This window comes from Mobula birostris, chromosome 1, assembly GCF_030028105.1.
Source record: "Mobula birostris isolate sMobBir1 chromosome 1, sMobBir1.hap1, whole genome shotgun sequence".
NCBI classification, from domain to species: Eukaryota; Metazoa; Chordata; class Chondrichthyes; order Myliobatiformes; family Myliobatidae; genus Mobula; species Mobula birostris.
Window position 1 is genome coordinate 143,171,833 of NC_092370.1, and position 25,825 is coordinate 143,197,657.

General features: G+C 41.8%; 1 protein-coding gene across 8 annotated transcripts in view; it reads right to left on the reverse strand.

Moving 5' to 3' along the window:
- The window catches only part of LOC140200139 (TPR and ankyrin repeat-containing protein 1-like), a 152,534-nt gene that overhangs the window by 7,015 nt on the left and 119,694 nt on the right, over positions 1 to 25,825 (reverse strand). For all 8 annotated transcript variants that reach the window (XM_072263029.1, XM_072263010.1, XM_072263039.1 and 5 more), the window contains 3 exons: positions 22,634 to 22,766; positions 15,559 to 15,704; positions 4,047 to 7,063 (listed from right to left, as the gene is read on the reverse strand). In XM_072263029.1, the coding sequence (XP_072119130.1) occupies positions 4,047 to 7,063; positions 15,559 to 15,704; positions 22,634 to 22,766 (3,296 nt within the window). The remainder of the gene's footprint in view (positions 1 to 4,046; positions 7,064 to 15,558; positions 15,705 to 22,633; positions 22,767 to 25,825) is intronic.

Here is a 25,825-nt window from a genome sequence, read left to right on the forward strand (position 1 = left end):
TAGTGAATACTGAAGCAAAGTATTCATTAAGTAACTCTACAATCTCCTGCAGTTACATACACACTTTTCCACTGTCACACTTGAATGGTCCTATTCTTTCACGTCTTATCCTCTTGCTCTTCACATACTTGTAGAATGCCTTGGGGTTTTCCTTAATCCTGTCCACCAATGCCTTCTCATGGCCCCTTCTGGCCCTCCTAATTTCATTCTTAAGCTCCTTCCTGCCAGCCTTATAATCTTCTAGATCTCTATCATTACCTAGTTTTTTGAACCTTCCATTAGCTCTTCCTTTCTTCTTGACTACATTTACAAATGCCTTTGTACACCACGGTTCCTGTACCCTACCATCCTTTCCCTGTCTCACTGGAACACGTCTACGCAGAACCCCACACATATATCACCTGAACATTTGCCACATTTCTTCCGTACGTTGCCCTGAGAACATCTGTTTCCAATTTATGCTTCCAAGTTCCTGCCTGATAGCCTCATATTTCCCCCTACTCCAATTAAACGTTTCCCTAACTTGTCTGTTCCTATCCCTCTCCAATGCTGTGGTAAAGGAGATAGAATTGTGATCACGATCTCCAAAATACTCTGTCACTGAGAGACCTGACACCTGACCAGGTTCATTTCCCAATACCAGATCAAGTACAGCCTCTCCTCTTGTAGGCTTATCTACATATCATGCCAAGAAACCTTCTTGAACACACCTAACAAACTCCACCCCATCTAAACCCCTCACTCTGAGGAGATGCCAATCGATATTTGGGAAATTAAAATCTCCCACCATAACAACCTTGTTATTATTACTCCTTTCCAGAATCTGTCTCCTTATCTTCTCCTCGATGTCCCTGTTACTATTGGGTGATCTATAAAAAACACCCAGTTGAGTTATTGACCCCTTCCTATCCCTAACTTTCACCCACAGAGACTCTGTAGACAACCCCTCCATGACTTCCTCCTTTTCTGCAGCCGTGACCCTATCTCTGATCAACAGTGCCATGCCCCCACCTCTTTTGCCTCCCTCCCTCCCTGTCCGTTCTGAAACATCTAAAGCCTGGCACTTGAAGTAGCCATTCCTGTCCCTGAGTCATCCAAGTCTCCGTAATGGCCACAACATCATAACTCCAAGTTCTGATCCACGCTCTAAGCTCATCTCCTTTATTCATAACACTCCTCGCATTAAAATAGACACACCTCAAACCATCGGTCTGAGTGCGTCCCTTCTCTATCACCTGCCTATCCTCCCTTTCGCACTGTCACCAAGCTCTCTATTTGTGAGCCAACCTGCCTTTCCTCCGTCACTTCAGTTCAGTTCCCACCCCCCAGCAATTCTAGTTTAAACTCTCCCCAATAACCTTTGCAAACTTCCTCAACAGGATATTGGTCCTCCTCAGATTCAAATGCAATTTGTCCTTTTTTTTTTTATACAGGTGACACCTGCCCCAGAAGAGATCCCAATGATCCAGAAATCTGAATCCCTGCCCCCTGCTCCAATCCCTCAGCCACACATTTATCCTCCACCTCATTCAATTCCTATACTCACTGTCACATGGCACAGGCAGCAATCCCAAGATTACTACCTTTATGGTCCTGCTTCTCAACTTCCTTCCTAACTCACTGTAGTCTTTTTTCAGGACTTCCTCCCTTTTCCTACCTATGTTGTTGGTACCAATATGTACCACGACCTCTGGCTGTTCTCCTTACCACTTCAAGATATCGTGGATATGATCAGAAACATCCCGGACCCTGGCACCTGACAGGCAAACTACCATCCACGTTTCTTTCCTGCATCCACAGAATCTGATCCCCTAACTACAGAATCAATGGAATTCATTGCCACAGATGGCTATGGAGGTGTCAAAGGTTACAGGAAGAAGGCAGGAGAATGGGATTCAGGGAAAATAAATCTCCCATGACTAAATGGTGTTGCAGACTCAGTGAGTCATATGGCCTAATACTGCTCTTATGGAATCAATAGCAATACACTGATTGACTCTCACTCAGAATGTCGGGTGTATGTGTCAAATTATTGATTTTTAGAATGCTAGTTGACTACATTTGAAATTTGCTGCATAAACATGTTCTTCATTGTTGCTCAGAGTTTAATATTACATCCATTTTTTTTAGTTAGATCATAAACTAGATTCTTATTTAAGTCAATGAAGTTAATGCACGAGTTATGGTTATGAATTCCTGTATTGTGTTACATTAAAGGCATCACTGACTATTATCTATCCCACAGATCCAAGATTAGTTAGTTTCTGTTTAAAAAGAAAACTGTGTTACTTATGATAATTAGAAATTTAATTTAGAAGAAAGTCAAAAGGCTGGATAATGTTAAGCTCCATTCTGTTCAAGTATTATTTCAGAAATTTCAAGGACATTCTTGCTCCTTCATCGTTATATTCTGAAAGAAAATATACTTGGGACTTTAGACTTTTTTCAGTCTTTTATTTTTTTTATATTCCGTGCCTTTCGCAAGATCTTTCTCATTGTTTTTCTTGTGTGTGGGGGGTGGGATTTGGGGGTCAATGTGCCTGTTCCTTTTTGTTCTCTTTTTGTGTGGGGAGGAGGGATTCGGGGGTTGATGATCTTGCTAATGTACTTTTCTTTCTTGGTTTTCCGGCTATCTGGAGAAGAATTTCAGAGCTGTATACTTTGATAATAAATGAGCCTTTGAACCTTTGAAAACGGGATGAGTTTTCAATACCAGAAACTTCAAAATTAGTTATCATTTACGAGAATCTTTTTGAAATCCCTTCTCAAAATCCAAACTAATATCATTGGCATTTCCCTGTGCCATACTCAAGTCACTCTTCTAAAAATTTCCAATCACATTCTTCAGAAATTATTTTTCTTAGTCAATGTTCTAGACTCCTTCATCTTTCCTGAGCACGTTCTCCCTCATGAGCAGGATAGACCCACGGGAGGAAGGGCTGGGATGAACTTTCTGAACTCCAGACTCTATTATATGTCACTGCATTCATGGAGTAACAAGGAAACCTCACTGATTTCATCCAACAAATATCCCTCCACTAATTAATCAATGTTCCTTCATGTTGAATTCTGCTCCAACGTCTTATGGGTCTTATAAAATCATGCAGACACAGATAAGGAGAATAGCCAAAGTCTTTTTCCCAAAGTAGTGAAGTCTAAACTAAGAGGGCATAAATTTAGGTGAGGGGAAAAGATCCAAGGGGCAATGTTTTCACACAGAGCATGGAACGAGCTGACAGAGGAGTGTTGAAGGCATTAATAAATATAATGTTTAAAAGGCACGGCAGTGTAACGGTTAGTGCGATGCTATTAGGGCTCAGGACGTCAAAGCTTGGAGTTCAATTCTGTAAGTAAGTTTGCACGTTCCTTCCTGTGTGCGCGTGGGTTTCCTCTGGGTGCTCCAGTTTCCTTCCACAGTCCAAAGACGCAACAGTTAGTAGGTTAATTGGTCATTGTAAACTGTTCCGTGACTAGTCTAGGGTTAAATCGGTGGGCTGCAGGGCAGTGCAGATTGAAGGGCTGGAAGGGTCTATTCTGCAATGTATCTCTACATAAGTAAATAGACAAATAACGACATTTGGATGGATATATGGATAGAAAGTTTGGAGGAACATGGGCCAAATGCAGGCAAACGGGAACGGGATGAGTTAGGTCAAAATGCCAGCTTCCATGCTCTCTAATTTTAAGACCTTTTGCCTTAAAATAATGTCATTGTCGTGCCTTACTTGCATTAACTCCTACTTTTTCCTTAACCCTTCTGTTAACATTCCCAGCTTCCACCACACTACTTTAAATCCTCCCTAGCAGCACAAACAAATCTTAGTGCGGAGGACTTGGTGGCCATCTCTTTTAGGTAGAACTCTTCCTTCTTTTACAGGTCCCGCATGTCTTGGAAGAGAGCTCAATGATCCAGGTATATGAAATCCTCCCTCTGACACCAGCTCTTTTGCCACATGTTCAACTATACTCTATTCCTATTTCTTGCTCCGCTCGCAAATGGAGAACAATGGAGAAATAAACGCCAATTTTAAAGCAATGAACATTACCTTTTATCCAGATCTTTTGGTTGTAGATATTGTCTATTAAATCTACAACTGCAGCCATACTGCTCTTCAGTTTTCCATACATCACTTTCGTTAATTCTTTTGATGTCAAATGTTGTGTCGCCACTTCCTCAAGGCAATGGAGCAAAGTTCTGCCTTTGCCCATGATAGGCTCCACAGATCTTCTGAAGTAATCCAAGTAAGCTTTATAGACAGCTTCTTTCCTCTTGTGTTCTTCATGCCTGATATGGTTTTCAAAATCTTCACCATGTTCTTCATTTTCATTTTCTTCCCAGTTTTCTGAGGTCTGATCAAAGGTCTCTTCAAATTCCTGCTCCTGGCTATCAGCAAAACCTTTAGCATTTCTTGTAAACTTTACTCCACAAATATCACACTGTGTCTCATCTATGTGTGCTTCTCTGAAGTGGCTGGGAACCTCTTCCATTTGCTGGGTTACATCCGAAACTGTCATCAACGTTAGCAAGTACCTGCACACACTAATTACATGTAGTAAACTTTGCCATTTACTTCTCACAATTGCTTTCCGTAATTGAGAAGCCACGTCCTGTAGACAATCATCTTTTTCTTCAAGATACTGAGCAGCATCAGCAGCAATATCTTTATCTGGGATGGCTACCGTTTCATTATTTTTTGATTGATATTCATCAGTAAAATTTTCAATGTGAAGGTTTCGAAAATAAATACCTCGCACAAATCCAGGGCCAGAATAGTGGTCCCATTTCCAAATGCAGTCATGTAAATTCTCATCATCTCTTTTATTCAGTAACTCTTGAAGACTGCTGACTACATCTTTAACACTTTGTGCTCCATTAACTTTTTCAACAAGATCTCTTAATCTTGCTGGAATCTTTGTCTCATGGTACTGGGAGAGTTTTATCAGCTTCTTTCCCACGTTCCTGAAGTTGCATCTGATCATTTCTGTTGCCCAAGGTTCTAGAACTTGTCTTGCATTGATCAACATTACCAGGCAAAGGACCACTGTCCTCTCTGCCTCTCCTGAGGAAGTATAGTCTGGATCACTGAAAGCATCCAGAAGAACATTGAAGTCTTTGTCCTGTTCACCACACAAGACAGAGGCCAGGTAGGACAAATGTTGCCTCATTCTGTAAACCACTTTGGGCACTTCCTTTGGTTTATAGTCATTTATAATGCTAAAAATGTTTTTTGGTTTTGTATGTCTGAACTGTCCTTTGAACATGAAGTTCCAATAATGGAGAAGAGCAATAAAGCTTCGTGGAAGACAGACAACAAGATTCTTTGTAAGATGCATAAGGACACAAGAACATAAAATGAATTGGAATTCAAGAACCGTGACAGTGTTGGCAATACTGGGGATGAGAGGATCCCTACATCTTCTAACGAGCACATTCATGAACCGGAAAAAATTATGAATACACTGCTCTGGGTCTGAGCTTTCATAGAAATTTTTCATAGACATAAACAGCAGTCTGAAAATACACAAATGTAGCGTGTTGGTGGGCAACATCCCAAGCCTGCCTTTTGGAGATCTCTTTTTCATCCTTTTGTTCTGATCATCTGTGAAGCAATCACAATGCCTTCGTTCAGAGTCATACGCTTGCTCTTCTTTAGAGAGAAGCTCTTCAATCTTGGCATAGTCAGAAGTTAGAAGATACACTTGTTGCACATGAAACCAAAAATCTGTTGATTCTCTTCGCTCCTGAACTGAGGAACATTTAAAGCAGTGATCCAAGTACGCCTTCAGTACAGACCTGAAACTTTGGTAACCATTTCTTTTAACTAATCCCAGGACCTCATAGCAAGCAGCAGGGTTGGCAGATATAATGCTGCGAAAGAAATGTTTTGGGTAAAGTGCATTCATCATTAAGGTGCATAAAGCATAAGGATTTCCAGTGAGGATCTCTTCAATTTTCCTAACCTCTGCAAAATTCTCTTCAGGCCAGAGAAGTTTAGCTTCGAGCAAAATCCCATTCAGAACTGTCAGATACACTTTAGCTTCAAGAGAACGTTTTGCTTCATGCCTTTTCATAATCTTATGTAAATCTGGACAGGACTCCAACCCACAGGGCAAGCCACAAATAAACTTAGAACAAACATCTGGAATATTTTGTCCTGCCGACTTGAGTTTTCCAGCAAAGTCACAAAGGCGAAGCAAGGAATGCTTCTTTAACAAGGTTTTAATTTCTTTCATTTCACATTGGTAAAAACTGCCTTGCTTCTCATTAAGATCAGGGTCAAAAACTAGTTCAAAGAACCACACTCCCTCATACACTGGGATTCTGCAATATTTAACATTCTCTGGTAAAATTCCAAAAAATGCATAGCAAGCTTTCACCATCTCTTTCTGAGCATTATTCTGTGGATTTTCAAGGGCTTTCATTAACTTCAACAACAACTCCAGACAAGTTAATGATTGTTCAAAATACGACGAAACCATAGTGTCTTTCTGCATTAAATAAAATAGGCTTTCCATAGCTCCAGCACCATTATTTTCACGAACAAACAATGTAAGAGCCTTTTCAATCAGAGTAGTCTCCTCTCTCAGAAGCCCTTCCAGTAGCACAGCTTCTGCTATGTTAGAGGAATGCCTTTTTACAGATTTCAAGAGGGTAGTTGCTTCATCCAGCATTTCTTGGACAGCTGATTTTTCTACTGTACTTCTTTCTTTATTCCTTTGTTTCAGAAGGCTCAATCGGGCTGTAGCAATAAGACATTCGGCTTGAAATTCCTTCTTATTTGAAAGCTCTGCTGCTTCCTGGAGCCTCCCATGCTCCCGCATTAACATGGCAGCTTCCTCTGCTCGACCGCGGCTTTTCAGCAGCTCAGCTGCTTGAGGCCAACACTTATTTGACTTTAAGAAAACTAGCTGGTCTTCAAGGTCCAGCAGAGACAAAGGCTCCATCATTTCAGTGAGTTTGTTTTCCCTCAGATACTTTGCAGCAGCTTCTAACCGGAACTGATCCACAGAGTATGGAAGTTTAGTAAAAGGCTCTTTCTTTTCACGAAGTATTGCTTCATACCTAAAATTGTAAAGAACACACATTAATACGCTTAACAGTTGCAAGACCATATAGGTTATTTATAATGAACACACTAAAAGGTTCTTTCTTGAATAAATGCTCACTTCCTCGGTGGACTGCGGATGCTCTTTGTACCAACCACAAAATGGATGCAGTCTCAATTACACCAATCGCAACTCTCAAACTTGCAAATCCTACTGCCAGAAAAGGGCAGTGGGTACATGAGAACACAACTGTGCCCCTTTGTTTCTTTCTTCCATACGACACGAGCACATGAATCAGAATCATATTGGCCCCAAGACTGTGGCTAATCTAATTAGAGCGGTAAAGAAGGGGTATAGCAAGCTGGCCTTTATTGGTTGAGACACTGAGTTCAAGAATCAGGAAGCGATGTTGCAGGTTTATAAAACCCCTGTCAGCTCACAGCTGGAAAGTAGCATTCAGTTTTGGTTGTCTCACTACAGGAAGAATGTGGAAGCTTTGGAGAGGGTGAAGAAGAGGCTTACCAGGATGATGCCTAGATTAGAGGGCATGTGTTGTAACAAGAGTTTGGACAAACTTGGACTGTTTTCTCTGGAGTGGTGGAGGCTGACAGGACAGCTGATAAATGTTTATAAAATTGTAAGAGGCATAGAGAGACAACAAATTTCTTTTTCTTTTTAGATAAAGTCTATGCATGTTTGTGAAAGATAACATCACGCTTCGCAAACTTAATGGAATATTTTGAAGATACAGAACAGGTAAAAGGATAGTCAGTGAACTTTCAAGAATCTTTCAATAAGGTCCCACAAAATAGAACAGCATGCAAAATTAAAATACTTGGGATTGGGGTTAAGATGCTAAAACAACTGAATTGCTTGGTCTTTTTCTGCATGGCAGGCAGCAACAAATTGGGTACCACTGGGATCAGTGTTATTCCTAAATATTACTAATTCAGATGAGACTATTAAGTGTGATATCTCAAAGTTTATGGATGATATAAAGCTTGAAGTGAATGTAACGCTTAAGGTGGATGCAGAGAAACTCTAGGTTGATGCAGTCAGGATGAAGGATTGGGTAGTTACATGGTAGATGTGGAATAATGATAACTGTCAGGTTACGCATTTGGTAGCAATTTAAGGCAGACTATTATCTGAACAACAATAGAGTAGGAAAGGTGAAAGTGAATAGACACCTGAATGCACCTCTGTATCAATAGCTAAGGATGTGTGCACAGCAGGCGGTTAAAAGTGCAAACTGTATACTGGACTTCATAATAAGAGAACTCGTATGTAGGAGCAGAGATGTCATATTGCAGTTGTACAGGGTTCGGTGAGACCACACCTTGAGTACTGCATGCAAATGTGGTCTTCTTATCTGACAGTCTTGCTACATAAGACTATTCAGTGCAGAAAGATCTTGGGAATGACAGCAGCAATGCAAGGACATTAATTGACTCATTGTGGTTTATTTTTATTAGAATGCAATAGATTGAGGGGGGACACTCAGAAATCCACAAAAGCCAAACAGAACAGCCCAGGTTAGAGACTGGAAGGATATTGGCAAGGCCAGGGTGTCTAGCCCTGAAATAAATGGTCTAAGGACAAGGGGCAAGCCAATAAAAGCAGCAATAAAGAGAAAATTCTTCTCACAGATAGTGCCAAACCTATGAAACTCCACCACAGAAAGCTGAATCACAAAACCTGGAACAATACAGTACAGATTTGGCTCGTGATACCATGCCGATCTTAAGGTCAGAGAGCAATACAGTATGGATAATGGCCCCTTGGTCAATGAGTCCACGCCTACCACATTGTCCAGCTTGGTTGCTCCAATTACTTGTATTTGACCCATAACCTCAACCACGCCCCTCCTTCTGGAACTTCACCAGTAGCTAATAATGAAGCAAGTATCTCCCCAAGGGCCTCTGCAATTTCTTCTCTAGCCTCCAACAAAAACAGAGGATGTAGTTGACCAGTTTCTGGAGATTTATCCACCTTCATAGAAACATAGAAACTAGGTGCAGGAGTAGGCCATTCGGCCCTTTGAGCCTGCACACCATTCAGTATGATCATGGCTGATCATCCAACTCAGAACCCTGTACCAGCCTTCCCTCCATACCCCCTGATCCCTTTAGCCACAAGGGCCATATCTAACTCCCTCTTAAATATAGCCAATGAACTGGCCTCAATTGTTTCCTGTGGCAGAGAATTCCACAGATTCACCACTCTCTGTGTGAAGAAGTTTTTCCTAATCTCGGTCCTAAAAGGCTTCCCCTTTATCCTCAAACTGCGACCCCTCGTTCTGGACTTCCCCAACATCGGGAACAATCTTCCTGCATCTAGCCTGTCCAATCCCTTTAGGATTTTATACGTTTCAATAAGATCCCCCCTCAATCTTCTAAATTCCAATGAGTATAAGCCTAGTCGATCCAGTCTTTCCTCATATGAAAGTCCTGCCATCCCAGGAATCAATCTGGTGAACCTTCTTTGTACTCCCTCTATGGCAAGAATGTCTTTCCTCAGATTAGGGGACCAAAACTGCACACAATACTCCAGGTGTGGTCTCACCAAGGCCTTGTACAACTGCAGTAGTACCTCCCTGCTCCTGTACTCGAATCCTCTTGCTATAAATGCCAGCATACCATTCACCTTTTTCACCGCCTGCTGTACCTGCATGCCCACTTTCAATGACTGGTGTATAATGACACCCAGGTCTCGTTGCACCTCCCCTTTTCCTAATTGGCCACCATTCAGATAATAATCTGTTTTCCTGTTCATGCTCTGTAAGACTGCAAATGCCTCTTCTTTGGTAACATGAATATGCTCCAAAACATTACACTTGCTTCCATTAATGCATGCATTACTAAATGACAATAAAGGAGGACTGCGTGTCTTCATAATCTAATCTAATTATCCCTCGAGCATATTAGTAAACACCAAAGAGAAACTCATTAAAAACCCCAGTCATCTCCTGTGCCTCAGGACAAAGCTGATTTGCCAAGGGAACCAACTCTCTCCAATGTCCCTCCAATCAAATAATTTTACCTAATCAACCTCTGCTAGGATCCTGTCTAATTCCCCCAAAGTAAGCCATGCGGACCTGTACTATCCTTTTTCATCAGTATCTTAACTAATAGAATTACGGTTGCCAAATTGTTCCTTGACGATCACTTTAGTTACTTGCCCTGCCTCATTCCCCAACAGGAGACCCCAATATTGTACGCTCCTAAGTTTGTCCCTACATAAATATTGACTCAGGAAAAGTTCCTGGACACATTTACAAATTTCATCTTAGGCAGGCCCTTAACAGTCTTTGTGTGGCCCAGTCAATATCAGAGAAGTTAAAATCTTCCATGAGTGCAAGTTTATATTAAAAATCTTCCTCCAGTATTTCAAACATGCACCCTCTTCTCCCATTTTCTTCATATTCATGCATCTCCTTAAAAGCCTCTTAAACCCTGAGAAATTGCCTGCTTTCATTACTACCAATGGTAACCCATTCCTCAGTTACCATTCCATTCTCTGCGTAAAAAAATTGTCTCTCACATCACCTTTCAACTTCTTTCCCTCTAACGTTAAAAGCATACCCTCTGGTTTTTGAAATAACTACCTAGAGAAAAAATCCTGCCTTCCCCTCTATCCTCTTATAATTTTAGAAACCTTTATCAGGTCATCCTTCAACCTCCAATGTTCTAGAGGAAAATCTTAAATTTACTCAACCTGTCCATATGGCTCATAACCTCTAATGCAGGCAGCATCATGGTACACCTATTCTGCACTCTCCACATCCATCTGTTACCTGTCCCGTGAGTATCTTGTGAATATGATGTAATTGTCTTGTGATGTGATGTCACGTGTTAACTGGTATATAAGGGGAGACTGCATTTTTTGCGTAGTTCATTTTGGTAGGAACTTATCGGTGGTAGTTACGCCATCGGAGAAGAGAGAGTGAGAGTGAAGAATCCGAACGAATCCCAGAGGGATTGGGGTTAACCAGCGGCATTCGGCGCATTACGGGTGTGACTGGCATTTGGAACCGTCCGTAAGTGGCACACACTTTTTGTTAACCCTTACACGGTTTGGGTTGTGCGATGACCACTTCCGTCAGAAAGAACAGTTGCTTTGAGAACTTGTACTCCATGTCATAACTTCGAAAAGGGTATTTCTCAGCTGGAGCTGGCGTCTGCAGTTTCCACTTTTCTTCATCGCAAGGTTCGGGAAGTCTCTCCTCTCAGTTATTTCATAAATCATATGGACTTATTAAACTACCACCTTAAGACTGTGCTTAAATGAGATCTGTTGAGAATTTTCTTTTAAGTTCGATCGTTTGATAACTATAGAAGTATAATGCTGTTAACATCCATTGAAGTTAATCGTTCATTTACTGTTCCATGTTAATTTGAGTAGAGGTTAAATGTCGTTTATTTTATAAGAACTCGACTCAAATTCATCTCTATTGCTGCTGATTCATAACACAGCCTATACTGGAACAACCAGAACTGCATTAGATTCTCTAAGTGTGGTCTGACTGTATTTTATATAACTGCAGCATGACTTCCTTACTCTTCTACTCAACATTCCTACCAACAAATGCAAGCATGTCATACGTCTTCTTTACTTCCTTATTCAGTGAACTTCGGGACCTGGACCCCAATGCTGATAAGTGGCCTACCATTAACTGCAACACACGCAAAATGCTAGAAGAACTCAGCAGGCCAGGCAGCATCTATGCAAGAGCACAGTCAATGTTTTGGATTTTCGAGTACAGTCAGATTTTCTCTTGTTTGTGAATGGACTACCATTAACTGTATACTTTCTTCTTTGATTTGATCTTCCAAGGTGCAGAACCTCACACCTGTCTGGATGAAACTCCTCCTGCATCTGTAACTGATCTATATCCTGCTGTATTCTATGACAGTTCTTTATGCTGTCCACAACTCCACCAATCTTGGTGTCATCAGCAAACTTGATAATTCACCCAACTATATTTACACCCAGATCGTTGATCTATATCACAAACAACAGAGTCCCAGCGCTGATCCTTATGAAAAACCACTGGTCATGGCCCTCCAACCCAAATACCAGCTTTCCGACCCTATTCTCCATCTTCATCCGGCAAGCCAGTTCTGAATCCAAACTTGCAATTCATCCTGAAATCCATGCATCTTTATCCACTGAATCAACCCTGGAGGGCCTTACTTAAAGTCCATGTTGATAATGTCCACTGCCTTAGTGTCATCATGCACCTTTGTCACCCCTCAATAAACTCAATCAGGTTTGCTAGCCACAATCTGCCCCACATAAAATCATGCTTACTGTCCCTAAACAGGGCATACATTTGCAAATGTGCATAAATCCTATCCATCTACACCCTCATCACAGCTTCCCTACCACTGATCTGGGGCTCACTGGCTTGTATTGTATTGTATTGTAATCCATTATGAGTAATATTATTGCGGCTACTTCAGTAGGCAACATCATTTCAGGGCTTTTAAAAACATCTATCCATACTCAAAAATCGGTAGACACGCGTTGTGAATGCAGTCACCTTTTAAGAAAACGGAAGGAGAGAGGTGCACCAGTATACTGGTACAAATAAAATGTAGAGGCTTTAGACATTCCACCCCCCCCCCCCCACTCACTCCCACTCCCGGCTATCCTGCGGGAAAATATATGGTCACTGGAAAATAAAATTAAAGACCTTAGAGCAATGCAGTACCAGAGGTTAGAGCAAGATTGCAGTACCAGAGGGACATCAGGGACTGATGCTTCACTTTGCTTCATGGAAACATGGCTAACCTTCACCATTTCAGATGCAGTGCTTCACCATTCTTCACAAAGGCAGGGCACTTATTAGGCCACACACTTTGGAAAGTCCAATCACCTCACGTACTTCTACTTCTGGCTTATAAGCAGAGACTAAAGACTGCAGCTCCAGTGCTGAGGACCAAGAACATATGGTCAAAGGAGGTGGATGAGCTCTTACAGTACTGATTTGAGTGGGTGTACTGGACAATAGTCAAGAGATTCATCTTCTAATATGAATGAATATGCCACTGTTGTCACATACTTCATCAAGAGCTACATAGATAAGTATGATAAGTTCCCTTCCCTCTACAGTCCTGATGAAGGGTTCCGGCCTGAAACGTCAACTCATTGTTTCCACCGATGCTGCCTGACCTGCTGAGTTCCTCCAGCGTGTTGTGAGTGTTGCTTTGACCCCAGCATCTGCAGTTTATTTTGTACTTAGATAAGTATGAGCCTTCGAGAACATACCAGACATATCCAAACTAAAATCTGTGGATGAACCAGAAGATTCATAGTCTGCTGAGTGCTAGATCTGTAGCATTCCAGACCGGTGATCCAGAACTCTCCAAGATGTATAGATACAACATACAGAAGGTTACTTTAAGAGTGAAAACACAATCCTGATTGAAATTAGAGATGGAATCACATGCACATTCCCTTTGGCAGGGTTTGCAGGCCATTACTTCCTACAAAGTGAAACCCAAGATCAAAAATGGCTACAACACTTCACTCCCAGGTGAGCTCAAAGTCTTTTATACATGCTTTGAAAGGGAGAATAAAACTACACATGTGCAAATCCCTGCAGCATCTGGTAACCCAGTAATCTCTGTCTCAAAGGCTGCTGCCAGAATATCTTTCAAGAGCGTGAACCCTCTCCAGGCGTCAGGCCCTAATGGTGTACCTGGTAGGGCACTGAAGACCTGTGCAAACCAACTAGCAGGTGTGCTGAAGGACATCTTTGAATCTCTCACTCCTGCAGTCAGAGGCTCCCATCCACTTCAAAAGGGCAACAATAAGACCAGTGCCCAAGCAGAGCAGGGTGAGCTGCCTGTAAGATGGCGACGTGCTCGGATGCCAACCAAATGTGTTTTTGTTTCTCATAAATGTCTTTTTTACGTTCAGACAGTATAAGCCACTTGTAGGAAGTGTGGTGAAGATGACATTGAACACAATTGCATTCATTGCTGCAGGTGCTGATTTTTTTATTACAGCTGCACAGGTAACTAGTGAGACCACAATTACAAAATTTAAAGACATATAGACATGACCACTATGAGATAGACTCCATCTTCAATATCATAATCCCAACCAAACTCCAAAACCCAGGACTCCCTCCGCAACTGGATCCTTGGTTTCCTGAGCAACAGACCACAATCAGTAGAGGTATCTTTTCCATGATTAGCCTTAGCACCAGTGTTCCGTAAGGCTACGTCTTCAGCCCCTTACGATATTTCCTATTTACTCATGACTGTGTTGCCAAATTCTTGTGCAACTTCATTTATAAGCTTGTGGATGATACCACTGTAGTGGACTGGATCTCTAACAACAAGACAGACTGCAGGACTGGGACATGACGTCAAGACAGCAACCTTTCCCTCAACTGTGAAGGAGCCGGTCATTGACTTCAGCAAGTGGGGTGAAGTACATGGCCCTGGCTGTATCAATTGTGCCGTGGAGATGGTTGAGAACTTCAAGATGTACGCAAGTACAACCAACAATTTGTCCTGGTTCAGCCACATGAAGGTTGTGGCCAAGAAAGCCTATACTTCATCAGAAGGCTATGGAAATTTGATATGGCAGTGATAACTTTGACCAATTTCTGCACCATAGAAAGCATCCCATCCAGATGCATCACAGCTTGCGCTGCCCAAGACAATGAGAAACTGCAAAAAGTGATGAATACAGCCCAGTCAATTCTGCAAGCCTTCTTCCCTTCTATGACTCTATCTTACTTCCCACTGCCTTGGGAAAGCAGCTGAGATAATTAAGCATCCTTCCCATCCCAGTCACCCTCTTTTTTCCCTCACCTGTCTGGGAGAAGATACAAAAGCCTGAGAGTACAAACCACCAGACTCAAAGGCAGTTTTATCTCAATGTTATTAGACTCTTGGATGGACCTCTCATACATTAAAAGATAAACTCTTGAAGCCTTAATCACCCATTCTGTGTTGTCATAGCCCTTGCACTCTTATTCGTCAACCTGAACTACAACTTCTTCATAGCACTATATGTGAATTCTGTTTTCTTTTGACTACCTTTATATCATGACGGGTGGCATGCAAAACAAGGTTTACACTGTATCTGAGTGCATGTGGCAAAAACAAATTAATATAAATACCAATAGCAAATAAAGGCAAATGGGATTAGCTCAGATAGACAGCTTGGTTGACATGGACCAGTTGAGCTGAAAGGCCTGCCTCCTTGTTGTATAAACTCTATGATAAGCCAGCTGTGCTTCAGTTACAAGGTAGTCTGTTTATTTCAACTGAAAACAGTTCTAAGGGATGGATCTACCTAAAGAATGTATAATATATGTGAGTAACTGTTCAATCAAGTCACAACACACACTGGAATAAATAGCATGCAAAGAACTATAAAACAAGAAAGAAAGAACATTTATAACAGGTGGTATAAAGTACGGTTCCCACGGCAAAGCTTTCAAACGTCTACCACAATAAATACAGACTGTAAATGTCTGAACATTACCTCAACACAGCCTGTACAGCTTCTTCATACAATTCACCACAACAGAGCATTTTGAGAGCCATTTCAAACTGGCACAGTTGTTCAAAACACCTTGCAGATTGTCTGTAGCACTGAGCTCTTCTGTACATGGTAGCTGCTTCTCCCACCTGAAAAAGAAACAGGAAAATAACATAGAAAACATAGAAAATAGGTGCAGGAGTAGGCCATTTGGCCCCTCGAGCCTGCACCACCATTTATTATGATCATGGCTGATCATTCAACTCAGAACCCTGCACCAGCCTTCCCTCCATATCCCCTGATCCCCCCAGCCACAAGGGCCATATCTAACTCCCTCTTAAATATAGCCAATGAACTGGCCTCAACTGTTTCCTGTGGCAGAGAATTCCACAGATTCACCACTCTCTGTGTGAAGAAGTTTTTCCTAATCTCAGTCCTAAAAGGCTTCCCCTCTATCCTCAAACTGTGACCCCTCGTTCTGGACTTCCCCAACATCGGGAACAATCTTCCTGCATCTAGCCTGTCCAATCCCTTTAGGATTTTATACATTTCAATCAGATCCCCCCTCAATCTTCTAAATTCCAATGAGTACAAGCCTAGTTCATCCAGTCTTTCTTCATATGAAAGTCCTGCCATCCCAGGAATCAATCTGGTGAACCTTCCTTGTACTCCCTCTATGGCAAGGATGTCTTTCCTCAGATTAGGGAACCAAAACTGCACACAATACTCCAGGTGTGGTCTCACCAAGGCTTTGTACAACTGCAGTAGTACCTCCCTGCTCCTGTACGCGAATCCTCTTGCTATAAATGCCAGCATACCATTCGCCTTTTTCACCGCCTGCTGTACCTGCATGCCCACTTTCAATGGTGTATAATGACACCCAGGTCTCGTTGCACCTCCCCTTTTCCTAATCGGCCACCATTCAGATAATAATCTGTTTTCCTATTTTTGCCACCAAAGTGGATAACTTCACATTTATCCACATTAAATTGCATTTGCCATGAATTTGCCCACTCACTCAACCTATCCAGGTCACCCTGCATCCTCTTAGCATCCTCCTCACAGCTAACACTGCCACCTAGCTTCGTGTCATCCGCAAACTTGGAGATACTGCATTTAATTCCCTCATCCAAGTCATTAATATATATTGTAAACAACTGGGGTCCCAGCACTGACCCTTGCGGTACCCCACTGGTCACCGCCTGCCATTCTGAAAAGGTCCCGTTTATTCCCACTCTTTGCTTCCTGTCTGCTAACCAATTCTCCACCCACACCAATACCTTACCCCCAATACCGTATGCTTTAAGTTTGCACACTAATCTCTTGTGTGGGACCTTGTCAAAAGCCTTTTGAAAATCCAAATATACCACATCCACTGGTTCTCCCCTATCCACTCTACTAGTTACATCCTCAAAAAAATTCTATGAAATTCGTCAGACATGATTTTCCTTTCACAAATCCATGCTGACTTTGTCCGATGATTTCACCGCTTTCCAAATGTGCTGTTATCACATCCTTGATAACTGACTCCAGCAGTTTCCCCAACACCGACGTTAGGCTAACCGGTCTATAATTCCCCGGTTTCTCTCTCCCTCCTTTTTTAAAAAGTGGGGTTACATTAGCCACCCTCCAATCCTCAGGAACTAGTCCAGAATCTAACGAGTTTTGAAAAATTATCACTAATGCATCCACTATTTCTTGGACATTAAATTGTAATAATAAATTGTTGCTGCTGCTTTTAGTTTCAATTTAACAAGGATAGTGCTGTTAGTCAGGCCAGCATATGCTGCCTATTCTCAAGATATCTTGAGGCGGCGTACATTTGTAATTAGCTGAAATCAATGTTGGCTCCAGATGAAGAGTCTTGGTTTGCAATATCAGCAGTCGATTTCCCTCCATAAATGCTGCCTGACCTGCTGTACCTCCAAAGTTCGTGTGCTGCTCACATTCTAACATCTGCAGTCTCGTGTTTCAATGTAGTGAAAATCTTGCAAAACATTGTATGAAAAACACTTCCAGGAATCTTTTCAGCAACAATGATGTATAAAGATGAGGAGGCAAAGAGAGGGTGTAAAATACTACTGGATGACAAGATTGAGGAAAATGCAAAGTGTTTTGGATACTTGGGAGAGTGGCATTGTTAATCAGGGGTAGTATCGTGGCTGCAGAAAAGGAGGAAGTCATGGAGGGATTGTCTACTGAGTCACTGTGGGTGGATGTCAGAAACAGGAAGGGGGCAATAACTCTACTGGGTGTTGGAGGGTCTGTAAAAAAAAAAAAACAGAAAGAGGAGCAGATAGGGAGGCAGATTCTGGAACGGTGCAATAATAATAGGGTTGCTGTGATGGGTGATTTTAGTTTTCTGACTACTTACATGGCGTTCTGCATAGGTATGTTCTATTGAGACAGGGAACGGATAGCAGGGTAAAAGAACCATGGTGTACAAAGGATGTAGAAAATCTAGTTACGAAGAAAAGAAAAGCTACAAAAGGTTCAAGAAACTAGGTACTGTTGGAGCTCTAGAAAATTACAAGGGTGCCAGGAAGGAGCTCAAGAATGAAATTAGGAGAGCTAGAAGGGGCCATTGGCAAGCAAGATTAAGGAAAACCCCAAGGCATTCTACAAGTATGTGAAGAGCAAGAGGATGAACCGTGCGAGAATAGGACCAATCAGGAGGGATAATGGAAACGTGCATGGAGTCAGCGGAGATGTGGAGGTACTTAATGAATACTTTGCTTCAGTTTTCACCGGCGAAAAGGACCTTGGCAACTGTGGGGATGACTTAAGAGTGGACGGAAATGCTGAGCGTATAGACATTAAGAAAGAGGGTGGGCTGGAGCTTCTGAAAGGTACTAAGTTAAGTAAGTCGCTGGGACCGGACAAGATATACCCCAGGCTACTGTGGGAAGTGAGGGAGGACGGTAACCAGTGGTGTTCCTCAAGAATCTATACTAGGACCCTTCCCCTTTGTGATTTTTATGAATGACCTGGATGAGGAAGTAGAAGAGTGGGTTACTAAGTTTACTGATGACACAAAAGTTGGGAGGTGTTTTGGATAGTCTGGAGGGTTGTTAGAGGTTACAGTGGGACATTGATAGGATGCAAAACTGGGCTGAGAAGTGGCAGATGGAGTTCAACCCAGATAAGTGTGAGATGGTTCATTTCAGTAGGTCAAATTTAAAGACAGAATATTATATTAATGGTAAGACTCAGCAGTGTGGAGGATCAATGAAATCTGGGGTCTGTGTCTTGAGGACATTCAAAGCTGCTGCGCAGTTTGCCAGTGTTGTTATGAAGACATATGGTGTGATGGACTTCATCAACCGTGGGATTGAGTTCAAGAGCCGTGAGGTAATGTTACAGCTATGTAAGACCTTAGTTAGACCACACTTGGAGTACTGTGTTCAATTCTGGTCACCTCACTACAGAAGGGATGTAGATACTGTAGAGAGTGCAGAGGAGATTTACAAGGATGTTGCCTGGATTGGAGAGAACTTGGCCTTTTCTCCTTGGAGCAATGGATGATGACAGGTGACCTAAGGTGTATCAAATGATGAGAGGCACTGATCGTGTGAATGGCCAGCGGCTTTTTCCTAAGACTGAAATGGCTAATGCGAGGGGCATAGTTTAAGGAGCTTGGAAGTCGGTACAAGGGGGAAGTCAGAGGTAAGTTTTTTTTTAATACACAGAGAGTGGTGGGTCCTAGATTGGTACATGGAGCTTAGAAAAATAGAGGGCTATACGGTAGGGATATTCTAGACAGTTTCTAGAGTAGGTTACATGGCTGGCACAACACTGGGGGCCAAAGGATCTGTAATGTGCTGTAGATTTTTATGTTCTATTTTCTACGTATCTTAAAGGCACAAGACTACCTAAGCCATGAATAGGTCTTATTACGAACCAAAATAGCAAACAGTGCCTGTATAGCTGGGAGCCTTAAATTAATACTTCTCCGGTTTACTAAGGAGAACAAGATACAAGAAAGTAGAAGCTGGAGAGAACAATTAGGCTTTTCAAGCCTGCCCCACCATTGATATAATCATAGTTAATTAATGCTGGCCTCAACTCTCTGTCATTTCCTCATAATTCTCAAACCCTCAATCTGTCAAATCTATTTCAACCTTCAATATATGTAATTATCTAAACTCTGTTGTTTATGATATATATCAAAAGCTGAATGAAAAGTAGACAGGCAGATTTGCAAATTTGTGGACGACAGCATAAAGGACATCAAAGAATACAGTGGGATCAGTTACAGATATGGGCAGGGAAGTGGCAGATGGAGTTTAACCTGGATAAAGTTCTCCTTTCATTTGAGCTGCTAAATTAAAATTTCCTTTCATTTGGGAGGTCAAATGAAAGGAGAAAGCATACAAATAATGGTAGGCTCTTTAATTGCATTGAGCTACAGAGGGAACATTGAACCACATTTCACTGAATGGGGCTACATAAGGTGATAAAGAGGGTGCATGGCATGCTTGTCATCATTGTTAGGAGTGTACAGTATTAAAGTAAGGAAGTTATCCTGAAGCTACATAAAACTTCAGTCACACTACACTTGTTGTCTTAGTCGTCCCAACAGAGTGCTGCCCAGATTAGAGGCTATGAGCTGAAAGGAAAGGTTGGCCAACTAGGGTTGTTCTCTCCAGAGCGTCAAAGGTTGAGGAGAGAGCTGATAAGAGGTTTTTAAAATTATGAGAGGTGAGAGTTATGATCTTTTAACCAAGGTAGACATGTGAAACACGAGAAGACATGCTTTTAAGATTGGATGGGGGAAGGTTAAAGGCAATTTGAGGGGCAAGCTTTTTATGCATACTGTAGTAGGTGCCAGGTGCAGTAATGGAAGCAGAGAGTTCAGTGAAGTTTAATAGCCTTTTAGATCGACACATGAACTTGTAGGGAATAGACGGATGTGGATGATACAGACGGAGTATGACAGCACAGAAACAACCTGAGGCTCATATAGTCCATACCAAACTATTGTTCTGCCTAGTCACATCAACCTGCACCTTCCCATGCATGTACCAATCCAAACTTCTCTTAAATATTGCAATCAACACACATCCACCAATTCTGTTGGCAGCTTGTTTCACACTCTTATCACTCTGAGTGAAGAAATTCTCCCTTATGTTCTCCTTAAATATTTCACCTTTTACCCTTAACCCATGACCTCGAGTTCTGGACTCACCCAGCCTCAGTGGAAAAAGCCTGCTTGCATTTACCCTATCTATCCTTCTCATTATTTAATATATGTCTATCAAATCTCCCTTCACCCTCCTACACTCCAGGAAATGAAGTCCTAATATATTTAACCTTCCCCTATAACTCAGGTCCTCAAGTCCCTGCAACACCCTTGTAATTTTTTTCTTCTACCCTACCAATTATATTGATATCTTTCCTGTAGGTTGGTAACCAGAACTGCACACAATATTCCATCTAAATTAAGCCTCACCAATGCCTTATACAACATCAACATAACACCCCAATTCCTAAGCCAAATGACCCTATCTACCTGTGATGCCACCTCCAAGGAATTATGGGCCCGCATTCCCAGATCCTTCAGTACTACCACACTCCTCAGTGCCCTTCTGATCACTAAGTCCCACCTCAATGTAACACCTCACCCTCATTAAATTCCATTTGCCATTCTACACCCTATTTTGCAGTTGTCCACTCACTATGCCTCCTATTTTGGTGTCAGCTGCAAGTTTGCTTATCTGGTTTACATTATCATCCAGACTGTTGATACAGATGACAAGGAGAATATTTAGTATATATATTGGCATCATGGTCAGCACAAGATTATGGGTTGAATGGTCTCCCCAGTGCTCTACCATGGTCTGGGGTTGGTGGGAGCCTGAACTGGAATGTAGCTAAAATCCAAGCAAAAAGGCATGCACCAGCTGTTGGGGAGTTTTTAAACCATTTAATCGGGGGGAAGACACACAGCTGGGGATGAGATTCAGTTACACATGTAGAAGAAAACAAAAGCAAGGTTAGTCTAGAAAGCCTAGCAGACATGGGCAAGATTAGGAACATGGGAGGACTGGAAAACTAAATGCAATCCATTTTAAAGCACTAAGCCTGACATGTGAGATAGATGAGTATTAAGCTGCACATGCGAATAACATATCGTTGCTATCTTTGAGTTAGGAAAGCAAGGTGGGACTGGCAATTCAACCATCTAGAGTATAGAAGTTTGACACATGGTGGAGGTGGGGTTATGTAGAAGAGAGAAGGGCATTACATTACTAATCAAAGAGTCCATCACTGCAGTAATGAAGAAAGGTGTTTGAGAAGGTTCTTCAGATACAGGTCGAGTTTAGAAACAAAATTTGAGCAATTTTGCCAGGATATTACGACAGGCCTCCAACCAGTTAGCAGAATGTAGAAGAACAGATAGATAACACATTAGAAAGAGATGAAAGAAAAACTGTATTATAGTTGCAAGAGATTTCCACTTCCCCCCATTAACTTAAAGGTTAATGGTAAATGGCATGCTGAAAGAAGGCATATGGCATGCTTTCCTTCATTGGTTAGGGCACTAGCATGATAGTAGCTAAATAAAACTTTGGTTTGTCTGCACTTCTGGTCATCCAATTACGGAAAGGATAGGAAGGCTTTAGAAGGGGTGCAGAAAAGGTTTCCAGGGATGCTGCCTGAATTGGAATTTATAAATTATAAAGAGAGGCTGGACAAACGAGTTGTTTTTTTCTGGAGTACCAGAGGGCAAAGAGAGACCTGAATGAAGTTTACAAGATTAAAGAGGTAATAGATTGGGTAGGTAGAATCTTTATCCCAGGGTAGAAATGCCATCTACTGGAGGATATCTATTTAAGGTGATAGGGGAAAGATTAAAGGTGTTGTTTAGGGCATTTTTTTTTATATACAGAGAGCGGTTAAGTGTTTGAAAATGTCTGCCAAGGAATAGTGGTTGCAGGTACAATAGAGGCATATAAGAAGCAGTTAGATAGACACAAGCACATGCTTGGAACGAGGGATATCATATTAAAAAGGTGCAATGTGAAAGCAATTATCTTATAAAACAAAGATAAATAAAGATGCAGCGATCACGTACCTTTCCTAATTTCTCAAGCAATTCTGCACAAAGTTTGAACTCCTTTGCATTTCTCAAACATTTCAGCGAGAGTTTTGGAACCTTGCACTCCAGGTAAGTCTTAGCCAGTTGAAGGTATTCCATCTGAATTTCCCTGGAATGTAAAAAGATGCATTTTTATTCCTCTTTATAGGGGAAAAATACCTTTTACTGAAGAAATACTTCAGCAATTCACAAAGTCTGTAAGAAAGATGTCATTCCGAACCCCATAGATTCAGTTACTGCTCAGTATTACTGTGTGCCAAGAAATCATTCATCAATGTACTTACCCTCCAAATACTTTGGTGATTATCAGTCAAAGTGAGTTTATCCCTAATGATATGCACAATTGTGCAGCAAAATTGTCAGATGCATTTCAGAACTTTATCCCTGTAACTTCCAAATACATTTACAAGTTTTCTTCTTGCATTTGATATTGAGCATTTTCTCCTGGTAACATTCCTAACGACCTTATAACAGTATACCATTTTGAAAACTATTGGGGGGAGGGGGGTGTGGAAGCAGCCTGTCTGGGGAAAACAGCACCATCAGCTGATTCAGTGGCACCATGGCTGGGTCAACTGTAAAGCAGAATAAAACACAGTCCAGGAGAGCAACAGTGATAAGGAACTCTCTAACCAGAGCACTGACGGGCACTTCTGTGGCCACCAGTGGGATTTGAGGATAACGCAGTGCCTCTTAGATGCCAGGGTCAATAATGTTTCTGAGTAGGCACAGGATATTCTGAAAGTGGAGGGTGAGCAACCAGAGGTTTTGTTGCATATACGTATCAACGCCATTGACAAGAAGTTGGCATACTGCGATGATAATTTAGCAAGCTATGTAGTAAGTTTGAACTTTGGAGTTGTAATCTCTGAGATACTCACTGTGCCTCAAGCTAGCGAGGTAGCTCAATGTGTGGCTTAGAAGCTGGTGCAGTTGAGAGAGATTCAGGTATAACACAGAAACTGGTACAGCACAGGAAAAGGCCCCCTGGACCACACTATCAGTGCCAAACATGTTGCTAAATTAAACTAAAACTTTTCTGTCTGCAAATAATTCCATTCTCTGCATGCTCACATGTCTAACACTCTCTTGAATGCCTTTATCATATCTGAATCCACCACTACTCCAGGTAACTAACTATCTGTGTTTAAAAAAACTTCGGCTGCACATCTCTTTTTAACGTTCCCCACTCCCCCTCACCTAAATGTGTCCTGTATTACTTGACATTTTTACCCATTGAAAGAGATTCTCACTGTCTACCCTCTCTATACCTCTCATGACCTTACAAACTTCAGTCAGCTCTCCCTTCAACCTCCAACAGGCCAGAGAAAATAACCCAAGTTTGTCCTACCTCTCCTTATAGCTCATACCCTCTAATTCAGGCAACTTCCTGGAAACCTCTTCTACACCCGTTCCAAAGTCTAACATCCTTCATTTAATGGGGTGACCAGAATTGCACACAATACTCCAAGTAGGTTCTAATCAAATTTTTATAAACCTGCAACATGGCTTCCTTACTCTTATTCTGAATGCCCCGACCAATGAAGGCAAGCATGCAACACACCTATCGCACCTTAACTATTTGTGTGGCCACTTTAAGTGAGCTTTGGACTTGGACCCCAAGATCCCTCTGTACAGCAATACCCTGCTGTTCTATATACTTTCCACGTATATCTGACTTCCCAAAGTACAACACCCCACAAATAGAAACACAAGCTGATTATGGAAAAGAGCGAAGAAAGACCTTAGTGTTATCACTGTGGGTAACTTCAACTTCCCCAACACTGACTGGTAACTCCTTCATACAAAATGTTTAGATGGAGCATAATTTGTTGGGTGTGTCCAAGAAGGTTTTTTGAAGCAGTATGTGGGTAGTCCAGCTAAAGAGAGGGCTGCACTTTATCGTGTACTAGAAAATGAGCAAGACAAAGTAGCTGACCTGGGAGAATACTTGGGAAACAGTGGTCAAAACTCCTTAATCTTTAAGATAGCTATGAATAAGGATAAAAGTGGACCTTGCAAGAAAGTATTAAATTGAGGTGGGGTGAAATTATGAGGGCATCAGACAGGAGCTAGGGAAAGTTAATTGGGAAGAGTTTATTTTTGGGCAAGTCCACATCTGACACGTGGAGATTATTTGAAATCCAGCTGTACGGGTTTCAGATACCAGGGCTTCTGGGTGACTAATGTTGTTCCTTTTTTCAAGAATGTAAATTTAGACTGGCAAGTCTCATTTCAGTAGTAGGGAAAATAATGGAGAGAATTTGTAGGGGTAAGATTTAAGAGCACTTGGAAAGCACGGTCTAATTATGGACAGTCAGTATAACTTTGTGAGGGGCAAGTCATGTCTTTCTAATCTCACTGAGTTTTTTAAGGAGTTGATGAAGGTGATTGAAGGAGGTAGAACTGTTAAATTTTCTTTATATATCGGCTTTAGTAAGGCATTTCACAAAGTGCTGCATGGTACCCTCATTCAGAAAATGAGGATGGATGGGATCCACTGTGACTTGATCAAAAACTGGCTTGCCCATAGAAGAATGGGTACTGGTGGATGGGTCTAATGCTGGAGAGGTCTGTGACTAGGGGTGATATGTAGGGATCAGAACTGGAACCTCTGCTATTTGGCATAGCTATAAATGACTTGGATGAAAATGTGGCAGGGTGGGTAAGTTGGCAGACACCACAAAGGTAGCATTGTGAATTTCATAGAAGATTGGCATAATTTACAGCAGGTTATAGATCAGTTGCTAATATAGGCAAAGTAGTAGCAGATGGAGTTTAATCTGGCCAAGTGAGGTGCTGCACTTTGGGAGATTCAACATAACTGGAGAGTACACAGTTAATGAAAGTGGGTCCACATATATGTCTCCTTAAAAGTGGCTGCACTTGAAGATAGGAAGGCAAAAAATGTGTCTGCCTTGCTTGCCTTTATTAGGTGAGGCAGTGAGTTCAAGAGACAGGAAGTTACATCTTTATAAAACTTTGGTCAGGCCACACTTAGAAAACTGTGATCAGTCTTAGACAATAGACAATAGGTGGAGTAGGCCATTCGGCCCTTCGAGTCAGCACCGCCATTCATTGTGATCATGGCTGATCATCCACAATCAGTATCCAGGTCCTGCCTTTTCCCCGTAACCTTTGATTCCGCTATCTTTAAGAGCTCTAGCC